Source organism: Molothrus ater, chromosome 23 (assembly GCF_012460135.2).
Source record: "Molothrus ater isolate BHLD 08-10-18 breed brown headed cowbird chromosome 23, BPBGC_Mater_1.1, whole genome shotgun sequence".
Taxonomy (NCBI): domain Eukaryota; kingdom Metazoa; phylum Chordata; class Aves; order Passeriformes; family Icteridae; genus Molothrus; species Molothrus ater.
Window position 1 is genome coordinate 7,434,150 of NC_050500.2, and position 14,651 is coordinate 7,448,800.

The following is a 14,651-nucleotide window of genomic DNA, read 5'->3' on the forward strand; positions in this document are numbered from 1 at the left end:
TTTGGATTAACAGGGGCTGGAGGGACAATTGAAAAGCCCCTGGGCTGGAGCACCTAACCCTGGGACAGGGCAAGAGCTCAGGAGAGAAGTCTCACTTGCAGGGACTGCTCTGATGCCACTCACAAGGGCTTTGTTGGATCTGGTCTGGCAGCAGAAAATGCTAGAAGTATTTAATAAAGGGCCTCGTATTTTACAAGCAGTCTGGGGAGATGATGTCTGGCCACAGAGGTCTAGACAGCTTGGGATTTTCATCCACAGCAGACACACTTCCTCTTGGATTCAGCTCCTGGAAAATACAGCCAGGCAGCTCCCAGTGAACGTGCCTTCAACACTCCCTGCTGCCAAAACAAGAGGAGGAGCCCAGGAACGACATGGCAATGGCAGACAAGGGCTTGTAAACACCAGTCCTGAGGCCATGCCCAGGACATGGGTGGGAAAATGCCACGTGTGGAATGCTTCAAAGGATGCAAGGTGGTGCTGGGCACAGAGAACAACCCCATTCTCATCTGCACCTCCCTGCGCTCAGCTGGTGGCATTCACACATCCCAAAGACCTGGTCAGTAACTAAAGAATTTTTTTTCAGTTATTTACAAACCCATTGATTGATTCAGCTTCACCCACAGCATTTTGCCTCTGGAGAGCTGGGATTGGAGTTTTTGCTGTCCCAGGCTCTCTTTGACGTGAGGGGCTGAGCCTGAAGCTGCATCACCCAACGAAGGGACAGGGTCCCCAAGGCACAGAGCCCACCTGCACAGCCTGGCACCTGCAGGGACCCATCCCCACCTGGACATAACACAATCCCCTCTCCAAAATGCTGTGCCATGAGCTCCTCTGAGAGGGCTGGGCTCGCCCTGCCTTTCCCATGCACCAATCCAACACCTTCCTCAGCAGCCAGACACTTCCAAAGGGCTCTGAAGCCACCTGTGGAGTCATCATTCCCTCACAAAACCCCTCCACCCTCCCACATTTCCCTCCCAACCCCCTTGTGATGCTGCTCACCCCCGAGTTGAGCTGGTGGCCATTTCACTTTGGCAAACACCTGGAACCCCAACAGCCACAAACATCTGTCATGCCATGACCAAATGGAAAGAACAAATAAGCAAACGGGAGGAAATGTGCATATAAAAAACCTTTTTCTCCTGGCATATGGTCAATAAGCTGCAATTTTTCCTTCCAGAGGGAAGGGATTTGAGTTCTTGGATGATATGATGCTTGGAGATGTCATTTCTTTTTCATTAAAAAAAACCAAACCCCCAACCAACCATAAATTTCCAACCCCAAACTCACAAACTGATGTTAACAAAACAATGTAAAAGGACAAATCTCCCAACAATGACAACCGAAAAATAAAGGTACACGTCAGCATTTGTAATCAAAAACTACTACATACTGTACTTGGGAAGTCTTCTGGGAAAAGATCATTGGCATCTAGAAAGGATATCACTAAAGTCTTGAGCAATGATATGTATGAGACACGATGCCATTGGAGGGTGGATGGACGGACCCTTAGGAAACTGTCACTCACAAAACTGTTCCATGACAAGAGAAAATAAGAGATGTAAAAAGGATTGGTTTTCCCCATCCCCACCCCCCCAGGCGTTACAGATTCCTTCTCATTTGTCGGAAACAGCCTCCTCTAGTCTTAGTTTATTTGTTGTGGTTTTGTTTTTTTGTTTTTTTTTTTTAAAAAAAAGTCTTCAGCTTTTGAAAGAGTCCATCAGTTTCTGAGATGCACTTGGTTTCACAGCACCAAAGAGCTTCAGCTCTCCCCCTCTGATCTGCTCACAGGGGCTCTGGGGAAGGGCCTGGCTCACAGCATTCCCAGAGCCCAGGGGAGGAAGAGATGTGCTTCTCGTGGCCTTTCCTTGCATTCCTCTTCCTGGAGAAGTCCCACTGCTCCAGAGGTGCCTGGGTCCAGCTGCAGCAGCCTTGTGCAAGAGGAAACACGAAGCTGCTCTTTTCTCTTCCTTTGGAGACTCCCATTGGTCTTGGAGCCCTTTTCAAGAATGCAATTGCTTTATTATTATTTAAAAATATTTTGTAGTTTGTTTGTTTTTTCAAAATAGTTGTCTTTTTTTTTGTTCCCTTTTTCCATTGCTTAAATTCTAGAAGCTCTTGGCAACTTCTCATTGTTGAGGATGGGGTGTTCCCTCCTGCTGCCGTGATCCTCAGAGCAGCTGCCTGTCTCTGGTCCATGCAGAACACTCAGGAACTGGAGCTTGGACATACAGGGGCAAAGGGGGGCAGGGCCTTGAGGAGGAGGAGGAGGAGGACAGGCAGCTATCAAACCTCCACAGACTGGATTTGGTTCATCTGTGCTCTCATCACCTGGATACTGTTCAGAATTTTCTTCTGGTGTCCTGCTAAAGTGACCCCGACTCGCAGAATGTCCCTTTGGGAGGAAAGGAAACAAAAACAAATATCAGGAGGTATTTTCTCAAAGCAGAACAAGATCATAGATGGTATTTAAAATTATCTTTAAGGTCCCTTTCAACCCAAACCATTCTGGAATTCTGTGATTCTATGATTCCCTGATTCTGTGAGTCCATGAGAATGGTATTTAGAGAGCTGAAGTATCCACAGATTTCTTTCATGAATGCAACAAACAGATGCCAACCTTGTGAAATCTCTACTCTTTCACTTTTTTCCTGCTTATTGTCCAATCTTTGCACTTTCTACCTACCTGCAGCACCCTCAGAGTCCTGAACCTCAACAGAGAGTGTGAAACAAAATGCCACAGGCTCTGCTCTCTGCTTGTGAGTCAATATGTCTTAAAATTTTTACCCATGTACTGTTTTGGATTTTCTTTCATTTTGTGACACACTAACCCGTTTTTCCTACCCCTGGAGACACAGGACAGGGATGTGCTGCCCCTCTTCAGTGTAGATCTGACCCCCATATGCAGATGATGCTGTTCTTGATGCTTTTCCTTCAAGCTGATAAGACCATGAAGTGATCAATTTTTGCACTTATCCCTTTGTTAAATCATGGTGATCTCATTTTTGGACAGCTTCTATTTTTTATAGATTTAGACATCTGAGAGAGATCAAAGTCATGCCGAGAGCATGAGTGTGGCACTAAATTGGTCCTGTCTGTGTCTCCAGCTGAGTTTGCTCTCATCTCCCCCTTGGCAAATAAACCTCAGACATGAAATCTTCAGATCTTCCTCTTCCCATCAGGGGATGGGAGGCCACGTGACCCAAACCTGACTTGGAGGAATTTCAGGTGCCTTTTGTCCTTGAGTGTTAGGAACAGACGTTTAAGGGGAAGAGTGGCAAAATCTTTGCCATGTTTGGAGTGGAGGTTATTAGGCAAAGAAGGGTAAAGGAGAGCTCCAAAGGGTGGAAAAAATTCTTCACTCATGTCTGTAAACCAGAATAAGACTGTAGCTCTGCACAACCCTGTGATTCCAAGCCTTCTGCCCTGGACATTAAATATTTGATTGGATATTGGGAGGGAATTCTTTGCTCAGAGGATGAGCAAAGAATTCCCTCCCAATGGTGAGGATGGTGAGGATGGTGAGGCCCTGGCTCAGGCTGCCCAGAGAAGCTGTGACTGGCCCTTCCCTGGGAGTGTCCAAGGCCAGGCTGGGTGGGGTTTGGAGCAAGCTGGGATACTGGAAAGTGTCTTAAAGCCCACGGTTTTAAGAGGAGCTTTAAGGTCCCTTCCAACTCAAATGGTTCTGTGACTCTTGAAGATAATTGGATGTCCCAGGTGTCCCAGCCTGCAGACAAGCCAGTGAGAACCCTTTCCAGCAGGTCAGTGTTGAGACCATGTGATTTGGGGAACTGAGTCAGTTTTCAGGAAACATTGACACTTTGCTGGCTCTCCAAATTTGGATGAACCAGCAGCTCCACTGACATTCCTATCAGCTTCTGCAAAGGCCTGTGAACATCAGGGAGTAGGTGTCAAGTCCTGTTACACCACAATTTTCCAAGGAAAAAGGACTTGGACTGTCCTTTCCATTGTACATTCAGCCAAGCAGGTGAGGAATGTGGAATGGAAGTCTGCCAAAACTAGTGGGACATGAGCTGAGGATGCCCTTGGAATTGTGGCGAAGGCTCTTGGAGAGGACTTGAGGGACATTTTAAGGGATTAGGAGAATTGGCATTTAAGGGACACTGAGGATGTCTGTGAAAGAACAGCCAGCATTAGCTGGATTGTCTGCATCCTGCCTGCTGTCAGATATTGCAAAGAGCAGAACTCAGGCAGGGGTGGGTTGTGGTCTGATACCTCTCTTTGATCAAAGTTCTTCCCTACCCTTCAGATTTTGTGGACTCTCTCTCTTTCTGTTGTATAAACCCAGCCAATACTGTGACAAAATCATCCCCAGGGCCTTGGGATTGCACCACAGATGTCCCCAAACAGTCAGAACTGCCATGGGAACTTCCCAGCAGCAAACAAGAACAAAAAGCCAGAGAAAGTCACAGTGGCTGTTTGAGTGAATGGATTCTGACTCACTGGTAAATTTAAGCATCTGGATTTAAGCACAAATCCAAAAACCTCCCTGGCCACCAGGCTCAGAGACATTGCAGCCATTACAGATGGCTCTAATGCTTGGCCCTTTCTGAGGGCTTCTGGAGATACCTGCAGCCAGCCACAAATCTTTCAGCAGAGGCATCAAAGTCCCAGCTGGCCCCAAGGGATTTCAAAACCCTCCAGAAGTGGGATTTCAGCTGCCTGATTTCTCTGAAGAACTTGCTACGGATCAGGTGCTGATTGTCACTTGTCAATTGTCACTGCAGGGTAATTTTTGTAGATGCAGGACATTTTTAGTGGATGCAGCACAAATTGAAACCACCCCCCACAAGGGGATCTTATCAAGGTGTGTGAGGAGATGTGGCAGAGGCTGGAGCCAGGCTCTGCTCCACGTGGCAGAGCAACAGGATGAGAGGCAATGGGAAGAAATGAATGCCCAGAAAGATCCACCAGAACATGAGGAAGAACTTCTTTACTGTGGGGGTGGAACAGACTTCCCAGAGAGGGTGTGAAATCTCTTTCCACAGAAGTAATCCTGAGTGAGGAGCTCTAGAAGCTGAGCAGGAAGGTTGGACTGGATGACCTCCAGTGGTCTCTTTCAACTGTAACCACGCTGTGATTCTGCCTTTCTAAGGCAAAACTTTGCACCATGCTTGTCTCCATCAATACATCAGCCATCCAAGAGGAGTGCAGAGTTCAGAAGTGCTCTGGAGAGTTATCTGATGCCAGTCTGAAATCTCAGCTTGTCCCATGAAGGGGTTTGGACACCCTTGGCAGGGGTGTTCATTTTCACAGAGTGGTAGTGGGGAGAGGAATTCTGCAGGTGCAGAGTGACAGACACATGGTCTGGAGACTGAATAGATTAGAAGTGGCTCCACAAAGCAACAATTCTATAAAAGTAAAACTACATCATATGAAAATGAAATCGAATTCAATACCAATTGTTGCAAAACTGCTGGGACTTTTCCTTGTGCTTTGGGACTCAAAGCCTGGGCACTTACTCTACAGTCATCTGAGATACTACATCAAAGGTGGTGAAACCAGCACTGGCAAAGCTCTCCTTGTACTGGCTCATCTTGATGGCATCCAGCCATTCATCCACAGTGTTGAAGCTGGTGTAATCCGGGATTGTGCGGTCAAGGAGGGGGAGGTTCATCCTGAAACACAGAAATGGGCAGTGACAGACCAAGAGCTGCAAGCACAACTGTTCCTGACCCTCCAGCAGCTGAGGCACAGCATCAGCATCACTCACAGTGCAGACACTGCCCTGTAGTGTGGAATTCCACCCAGAAATCACTGTTCTGCCAGGGAAGGATTGTGCAGAGCATCAGGGAAGCCCTTCTGGATCAGTTCCTGCAGGAGAGTCAGGAGCCATCAGAGATGATGGGATGCAGCTTTAAATCCTGGCTGCTCACAGGGAGAAAGCTCATTCTTGTATAGGGGCAGTGCTTCCCACAAACTGGTGCAACCCACCCAGCCCAGGGAAACTCCACATTGCCTCAGGGGCTTTATCTGCTCCCAGTGCAGTGGGACTGGAATACCAGAACAATCCCACCACCCCAGCATCCCCATGTACATGAAACCAAGGTGCTCCTCTATGTGCAGAATGCACTGTCCAAGAGCTGCCTGTGCCCACCAGAGCAGCCCAAGGAGAGAGACCTTGACATCCGTATCCCTGTTCGGTGGATGCCCCAAGCCTGGAAGTGTCCAAGGCCAGCTTGGATGGGGCTTGCAGCAACCTGGGATAGTGGAAGCTGAGCCTGCCCATGGCAGGGGTTGAATGAGGTGGGCTTTAAGGTCTCTTCCACCCCAAATTGTGATTCTATGATCTTTTAAGGCTCTCCCTATAAAGGATCAAACACAGGCCAAGCTCTAGAGAAGCTCCTGAGAGGTGCAGGGATGGTGCCACCAGGACCCAGAGGACACCAGACCTGTTCAGAGGAGCCAAAGGACAAGAGGAGGACAGAGACACATACCCAGAGGAGAGAGGTGCCATGGCTTTCAGGCTGTTCGGATTTCGGATCATTTTATCCAAGGTGTTGACAATTTGCCCAAATTTGGGCCTATGGTTCCGATCCTTCTGCCAGCAGTCAAGCATCAGCTGGTGAAGGGCATTTGGGCAGTCCATGGGTGGTGGCAGCCGATAGTCCTGCTCAATGGCATTTATCACCTGCAGGAAGAGAAAGAGGCATCAGTATAGCTGTGATAAAACCTATTTAATTCATAATGTGCCTTTTCTTGGATCCTGAGGGTGACTGACATGACTGATCCTGCAGCCTGTACTCACTGCTGCCTTCCCATCTCGTGCCCACCTCACACTGGAACTTCCAGCCCTCAGCAGGTCAGGCGAGGTGTGAGGTGTCCTGGGAGGTGCCACCAGCTTTGGTCAGTACTCCAGCCTGGGTGGCTGATTGTCAGGAGTAGTGTCCTGATCTGGGGAAAGGAGCACCCCTGTTGCCCTGACAGGATGTGTGATCCCACAGCTGCAGGCAGGGGAGTCAGAGATGGCATCATGCTTTCCTTGGACAAAGCACAACAGCTTGCTGGGAAAACATCTCCATCCAAAGAAGGGGGGTGAGTTACAGACAGGGAGCCTGTTCCTGTGTTTTCCATCCCCCAGTGGTGTTTTGTGCTCCTGACACAAACCAGCTCATCCAGGTGACAGGGTTGTGCCTTGGCGTGGGTGGCTCAGTCAGCAGAAACAGATGGATCTTTCTGCAGGCCTGTGCAAGTGCAAAACAGCATGGGGAGGACTCAGACCCCAGTCAGCAGAGCCAGGCCCAGGAGAACTCGGTTGCAGTGTGCACAGAAGAGCTGCAGCACACCTTGACAAAGCTACATTGCACCTCCAGGCTCATCCAAAAAGGCTTTGGTCAATCCTTACTGCTCCACACAATCGGGAAAATGTCTGGTCTTGCAATGTCCACAAGGGCTGGAGCAAGGACTGGGGGATCTTCTGGAATGGAACAAGGGCTGGAGAATCTTCTTCAAGGGGAACTCCACCTCCCTGCCACTCTGCACCTGCAGCCCTCAATCGTCTCCTGGGTGACAAACGAGGATGAAGCTGCTCCACTTCTTCCAGGAACATCTGTTCCTCTGACAGGGGCCTGTATAGGCAGGATTCTCCTGCCTCCTTGGCCACACACAGCACAGGCACTGAAGGATGAGCAGAAGGAGCCTTGAACACCAGAGATGGGCTCGTGCATGGCAACAAAACCCAGAAAAAGTAAGGAGAAAAACCAGAACTCAGGATACTGCAGAAATCAGGAGCAGATCTCGAAATGACAAAGTCTCCATGGGAATGATGGACAAGGGAAGGAAGAGTGCCAGAACCTCCCTCAGGAATCCTGAGGAAGAACCTCCATGTCTCTGGCTATTCTCACCATGGGATCAAGGCTGCCATGGCTTTGTCCAGCCATGTCTTGCACAATTCCAAAGAGAGATCTTCCTGGTGGGATTCCCTAGGGCTGTGCCCCCATCCTGGTGAAGTCTAGACATACTCGTGGTGGTGGACATATTGTTGAGTAGGGACACTACACAGAGAAAATTAAGGATACTGGGAATGGGAATGGGAGAGAAGCAGGGAAGAGCTGGTGGTTGATCCATGCCAAACAATCCAGTGTGTGAGATGGGCATCTGGCAGGGCTTGAGATGGTCTGTGGCTCCAGGCAGAGAATGGACTGGGAGGTGCTGCAGGCACTGTTGTGTATGGCCAAGGTGCTGGACAGGCTGACCTGAGACACGGAGCTGGCACTGCTGCTGCCAAAATTTGCCAGATGGAAGAGACCTCCCCCAGTTCTGCTGCCCTGGCTGGACATAGTGGTGGCCCCATGGGGCCTGTGAAGGTCTGACCAAAGGTAACTCCTCTACAAATCCCTGACAGGAGGGTGGAGCTGGGGAGTGCTGGTCTCTTCTCCCAGGTAACAAGTGGCAGGACTAGAGTAAATGGCCTCAAGTTGTACCAGGGAAAGTTTGGATTCAACAGGAGGGAAAGGGCTATCAAGCACTGAAACAGGCTGTGCAGGGAAATCACAGGGAGTCACCATCCCTGGAAGGCTTCAAAAGGTGTGTGGATGTGGCACTTGGGGGACCTGTTTAGGGTGAATGTGGCAGTGCTACATTGATTGTTGGACCCAATGATCTCAGAGCCTTTTCCAGCCTCAAGGATTTCATGGCTACTGATGTGCTTTGTGCAGCTCAGGGAACCTCCCAAGGGGTGCTGAGCCCCAGCCCAGCTCCCTGGGTTCAGGTCTGCCCCAACCAGTGGCAGGGGAGGCACAGGGTGGGCACCAGCACCACACAAACACCAAGCACTCCTCTCTGCTCCCAGCGAGTCCTGCTGCCATCAGCCTCATCCCAGAGGCAGCCCCAGCTCTCTCCAAGTCAGCCACATCCAGAGGCAGCCCCAGCTCTCTCCATGTCCTTCCCAGCCGCTGCCCCAGGCGCTCACACCCGAGGGTCAGGAGGGTAATCTGCCCTCAATATCCGCCACGCTCCTCCACAGCAGGACCAGCTGTGCTTAAGTGGTGACAGCTTCTGGGGCACCGTGTCCTGCGGCACGGAAAGGGAGCAGGGGCTGGGGACAGCGACGCGCAGCGGGAGGTGCCAGGGACAGGCACAGCTCTGCCATCCCCGGGGCAGTGGGAGGTGCCAGGGACAGGCACAGCTCTGCCATCCCCGGGGCAATGAGCAGTGCCAGGGACAGGCACAGCTCTGCCATCCCCAGGGCAGTGAGCAGTGCCAGGGACAGGCACAGCTCTGCCATCCCTGGGGCACAGTGGGAGGTGCCAGGGACAGGCACAGCTCTGCCATCATTGGCACAGTGGGAGGTGCCAGGGACAGGCACAGCTCTGCCATCCCCAGGGCAGTGGGAGGTGCCAGGGACAGGCACAGCTCTGCCATCATTGGCACAGTGGGAGGTGCCAGGGACAGGCACAGCTCTGCCATCCCCAGGGCAGTGAGCAGTGCCAGGGACAGGCACAGCTCTGCCATCCCCAGGGCAGTGAGCAGTGCCAGGGACAGGCACAGCTCTGCCATCCCTGGGGCACAGTGGGAGATGCCAGGGACAGGCACAGCTCTGCCATCCCTGGGGCAGTGGGAGGTGCCAGGGACAGGCACAGCTCTGCCATCCCCGGGGCAGTGAGCAGTGCCAGGGACAGGCACAGCTCTGCCATCCCTGGGGCAGCTGGGAGGTGCCAGGGATAGGCACAGCTCTGCCATCCCTGGGGCAGTGAGCAGTGCCAGGGACAGGCACAGCTCTGCCATCCCCAGGGGCAGTGAGCAGTGCCAGGGACAGGCACAGCTCTGCCATCCCTGGGGCAGCAGGGAGGTGCCAGGGACAGGCACAGCTCTGCCATCCCTGGGGCAGTGCAGCTGCATCCCAGCAGCAGTGCAGCTGTGGCAGGAGAAACCTCCGAGGGAAGAGCTCCCAGAGAAGGACAAGGGACAGGGAAGGTACAGAACATCTGGTGCAGGACATGCTTGAAACTCAGGTGACAGCAATGGCTTAGCAGGAAGGGAATTGTCCTTGCTGAGAAAGGCAGACCCCTAAGTCCCATCCCTCTGCCTCCAAGAACTGATGGAAACATTTTCCTGGTGTAGCAGAGGCTGTGAACAGCCAAAAGCTCTAAAGCATCATCCCCCTGCCCCAGGCTTAGGAATTCCTATTAATAAATTTCCCACCAGGCATTAGGGAGGAAATATCCCCACTCTGGAGAAACCTGATGTGGCACAGATGGAGATCTATTGAGATGGAAAGGTCTGATCTGCCATAGGGACAGGAGGAGGGACAGGAGGGGCAGGGAGCTTGGCTCTCGCTCTCTCCCTGTAAGACAAGGCCTTAGGAGCCCACAGCATGCTCGAGATGAAGTGCATGTCTGAAGGCTTCCAAGGGACTCCCCAGAGCTGCTCTGAGACACACTGGAAGCCAGGCAGATACTGCAAGAGCCAGGACAAGCTTTCTGCATCCCCTAGGTCCACCCAGGACCTTGGTGTTACATCCTGAGTATTCATGATGTGAGGAAGGGCAGCTGTTCTGAGAGACAGAGTTAAAAGTGGCCTTCTGACACACACATGCAGGTGCAGCACCCTCACAGCACTCACTGCCACTGGCCAGATGGGCTTTGAGCCCCAGGTACCACCAAGAGGACCAGGGAGCATGGAAATGGCATTACAGTGCTGAGGGCAGGGACTGCAGCCAGGGGCCATCCTTGCAGGAAACATCCCTGGAGCAAGGAGTGCATGTAACTGTTTGACCTGAATTTAGAGCAGAGGAATGAAATATTTAAAGTTGAGCATGTTATGAAGCAGCTCATGGTTTTGGTTTCTAGCTGTGTCTAAGTTACTTGTGGTTCTTACAGACCACAGTTCAAGCTTCCCATGGGGGATTTAATGACCATCTAGCAGATGTCCTTGACCATGGCTGGGAGTTGGAAGGAGATGATTTTTAAAGGTCTCTTCCAACCCAAGCCATTGTGTGGCTTTGTAACAGACTTTCCTGGAGTGTCTGTGCTCCCAGCAGATGAAGCTCTGCTCCAGAGGCTCTCAGCTCAGGGACATCTCCTTTTTCACCCACCTGCTCCTTCCCTTCCTTGGCACCTGCCAACACCCCTGGGGTGCTCCCCTTAACCCTGTGCAGTGGGTGCTGTGCCATCCTCAATCTCTGCCACAGCAGCACCACGGGCCAGAATAAATCCCCAAATTATTCCCATTACTGCTTCCAAAGGTGTTGACCTTGGACACATCTGCCACAACAGAGAAGGCTCTGGACATGCCACGGGCTGGGACAGGCTGTGGACACTCTTTGGCCTTGCAGTGCTCCCCACTGCAGTGTTCCTGCCCCTGGTTTCCCAAGAACTCACATCCTGGTTGGTCATGTCCCAGTAGGGCCGCTCTCCATAGGACATCACCTCCCACATGACAATTCCATAGCTCCACACGTCACTGGCTGAGGTGAACTTCCGGTACTGAATGGCCTCAGGTGCCGTCCATCGGATCGGGATCTTCCCACCCTGCAGGACAAAACCAGGATGGTAACAGAGAGAGCAGGAACAACTGAAAAATAGCAGTGTCCACAACATTTGCCTGTGATATTCTAGTAAAATCCCAGAAGGAAGGAAGCACAGGACTGTCTGTCCCTCAGGGTGGATGTGGATTGTCCAGCCACGCTGGAAGCCTTCAATGATGATGATGATGCTTCTCCCCATTTGGTGACCTGTCCCAACACCCTCCTGAGGAAGGAGCTTTTCCTGTTGCTCACCTTGAACCTCCCTAGCCATGTATTTGTCTATCACCTAGCTGATTTATTGTATCATCTGGTGCCACTGCAAAGAGTTTGGCTCTGTCTCTTCATTACTGCCCTGAAGGTCACTCAGAGGTGTCCCCTCAGTCTCCTTGTCACCATCTTAACCAAGGCCAGCTCCTTCCCCCGCCTCCTGCTCCTGCATGGCAAAATGCCCATGTGCTAAGAGGGTCTTTGGTAGAAAGTGAATGGCCAGGAATGTAAAAAAACCAAACTGATCTCCCTCTATCCTTTTGCTGTCACCTGGCTACCTGCAGAGCAGAATAAAGGGAATTAGAACACCTTCCTCTTCAGCCATCTACAGCTTCCACTCTTTGAAGTCAGCAAGAGACCATTTCTGGCCTGAGTCCTGGTGTCCCAGTCTGTCTGTGGATCTACACCTGATCCAGCAGGTTCTGATCCTTCAGTATGGGAGGAGGGGGTCACTGGTGGGAAATGGGATAAGACTGGGTGGGCACTGTCATCCAGCTCTGGAGCAATCAGGATTCTCCACTCCCACGGCAGGAGTTAAGCACAGGAATAGCACACACAAATGGGGACACAGGGATTGAAGGCTCTGCTTAAGCCCTTCCTGCCTCCTGATTTTCTACCAGGGGCTTTGGACTTGAGCCATTCACTCAAGGGACCTTCTGAAGGGAAAATCTTCCCCTGTGCTGAAAAAATAAGCAGAAGTCTCTGTGTTTTGTGGCTGAGAGAAGATTAAAAAACATTATATTTTGTCAATGAACAACTGCCCTGTCTTATTAAGGGTCTCTCAGGACTTCATAGGACTCAGCCCCAGTACATGCCAGAATAATGAAAAAAGATAATGTTTCTTAATCTTTTCACAGCCACAAACCTCAGACAAAATATTGTTTTCTACAAAAGGGGAAGACGAAGGAATCCATACCAAACAGGATGTCCTCTTCATCAGGCAAACTCCTGACAGAACTCCTGGCAAGCAGTGGATTTTAAAAAGAAGTCCTAAAGCAGAAATTCAACTTTGGAAGATTCTTGTGGGAACTCACTTCAGTGAGACCTCCCATCTCTGTGGGGTCTGATCTGGAGCTTCACCACTCCAAAGACTTTCCTAAGGTCCAGCATGAACCTCCCAGGCCAGAACTTGTGGCTTCTGCTCACCCATGGACACAAGGTCACTGGGAGAATGATGATAAAAACCATTTTGCAGAGGAAGATACTTCTGATACAGTAGGTGCACATAATCTGTCATTATGGATAATAAATATCCTGCTCCAGTGCCCACAGTTCAAGGAGAATAAATTAGGGATGACGAATTTATTATTAGAGAGAAAAGCTACAGGCATAAAAACCAGGGATAGAGAACAGCAGTAAACACCATGTATTTAGTTAACAAAGGGAAATTTAATTGGCTGTAAGGGATATGAAAAATAAATGTTATTAGTGTTTGTAAAAACCATTGATGGCTGTGTGAGATGGATGAGTTGATGTCTGAAGCTACAGAGAATAAACCCACACATTTTTAGGTGTTTGTTAGGTATTTAGCTACTGATAAAATTTACTAAGAGCTATGCCAGACATCTCATCACTGCCAGCTTCAAAAGACCCAGGAGAGGTGATTTCCTACAGGTCATGCCCCAGCTCCATCAGCACTGATTTCCAAGGATTTCTGACATGGGCATTGATCCTGATGCACTGTGCAGAGCATTTCTGTGTGGTATTTATGAGAACTCCTGGCTGAGCTCCCACTGAGCAAAACCAAATAATCCTCTGGTCCTGGGGCACCTTCTGCAGCCTGACATGAGCCACAAGTTCTTGGTGGCACTTGCGTCTATGGCACCAAGGTGTTCCTGGGAAGTTGTTACATGAACATGAAGTCATTTTTAGGAGTGCTTTTCTGTTTAAATTGGATACTCCCTGGAAGATCAGTATCTAGTATCTGGCACCCACCCACACTTCCTACACTTTCAGTCTATCCTTCTTGGGGCTGAGCCAGTGAGATGACATGAGGAAGGACAGCAGGGCAGCATGACTGGACAGTGATGGTAAGAGAGCCAGACTTGCTGCCCTGGCAACAAATCTGTCAGGGCAGGTCACATCTCAAAGGATCCCAGGTGAATCATACAGGGAGGTGCAGAGCATGATCCCAACCAAGGGCTCTTCAGGGACATGTGTGTGTTTGCAGACATATTTGGAGGAAGGCTCAACTATCCACAGGAATGACAGGACCTTGCAAGGGAAAATCTTCTTCAGTTTATTTCATTGTTCTTTCTCATCTGGAACCTTTCCACTGCTGACACCCTGAAAAGGTGCTCCCTGCTGTCAAGGGGGAGGTCCCTCCTTCCCTCTCCCACTCCTTGCTCCACCCCTGCCCCTCCCTGCCTGAAGAGCAGCATTACCAGAGCACTGGTGTAGGTGGGGTCGGAGGTGTCGTCCTCCAGGAAGCGGGAGAGGCCGAAGTCAGACACCTTGCACACCAGGTTGCTGTTGACCAGGATGTTGCGGGCAGCCAGGTCCCGGTGCACGTAGTTCATGTCCGCCAGGTACTTCATGCCCGCGGCGATGCCCCGCAGCATCCCCACCAGCTGGATCACCGTGAACTGCCCGTCGTTTTGCTGAGGGACACACGGACACGGGTCACAGGAGCAGATTCACAGCCCAGGCAAAAGCTAGGAGCCTCTTTCCACACCCATGGCAGGATATGCCATGAGTACATTCCCTCTGAGGGAGGGTGGGGAGTGCAGAGCTCACAGGGGTTGGGAGTCACCTCACACATCCCAAGGGCACCACTACGGCAGCTGTTGTCACTTCAAAATGCACCCACCCTGCACAGCAGAGCTCAGAAGGGACAATCTATTCCCATTGACCAGGTTACTTCCCTTCAACAGAGTCAATGACCCACTTCAAACCCAGA

The 14,651-nt window shown here is 50.9% G+C and overlaps 1 protein-coding gene across 4 annotated transcripts in view; it reads right to left on the reverse strand.

Moving 5' to 3' along the window:
- Window positions 1-1,114: 1,114 nt before the first annotated feature.
- EPHB2 (EPH receptor B2) overlaps window positions 1,115-14,651 on the reverse strand; it is a 133,508-nt gene continuing 119,971 nt past the window's right edge. For all 4 annotated transcript variants that reach the window (XM_036396154.2, XM_036396152.2, XM_036396153.2 and 1 more), the window contains exons 12-16: window positions 14,137-14,352; window positions 11,340-11,489; window positions 6,456-6,649; window positions 5,481-5,636; window positions 1,115-2,392 (exon numbers count right to left, since the gene is read on the reverse strand). In XM_036396154.2, the coding sequence (XP_036252047.2) occupies window positions 2,284-2,392; window positions 5,481-5,636; window positions 6,456-6,649; window positions 11,340-11,489; window positions 14,137-14,352 (825 nt within the window). In that variant the 3' untranslated portion in view covers window positions 1,115-2,283. The remainder of the gene's footprint in view (window positions 2,393-5,480; window positions 5,637-6,455; window positions 6,650-11,339; window positions 11,490-14,136; window positions 14,353-14,651) is intronic.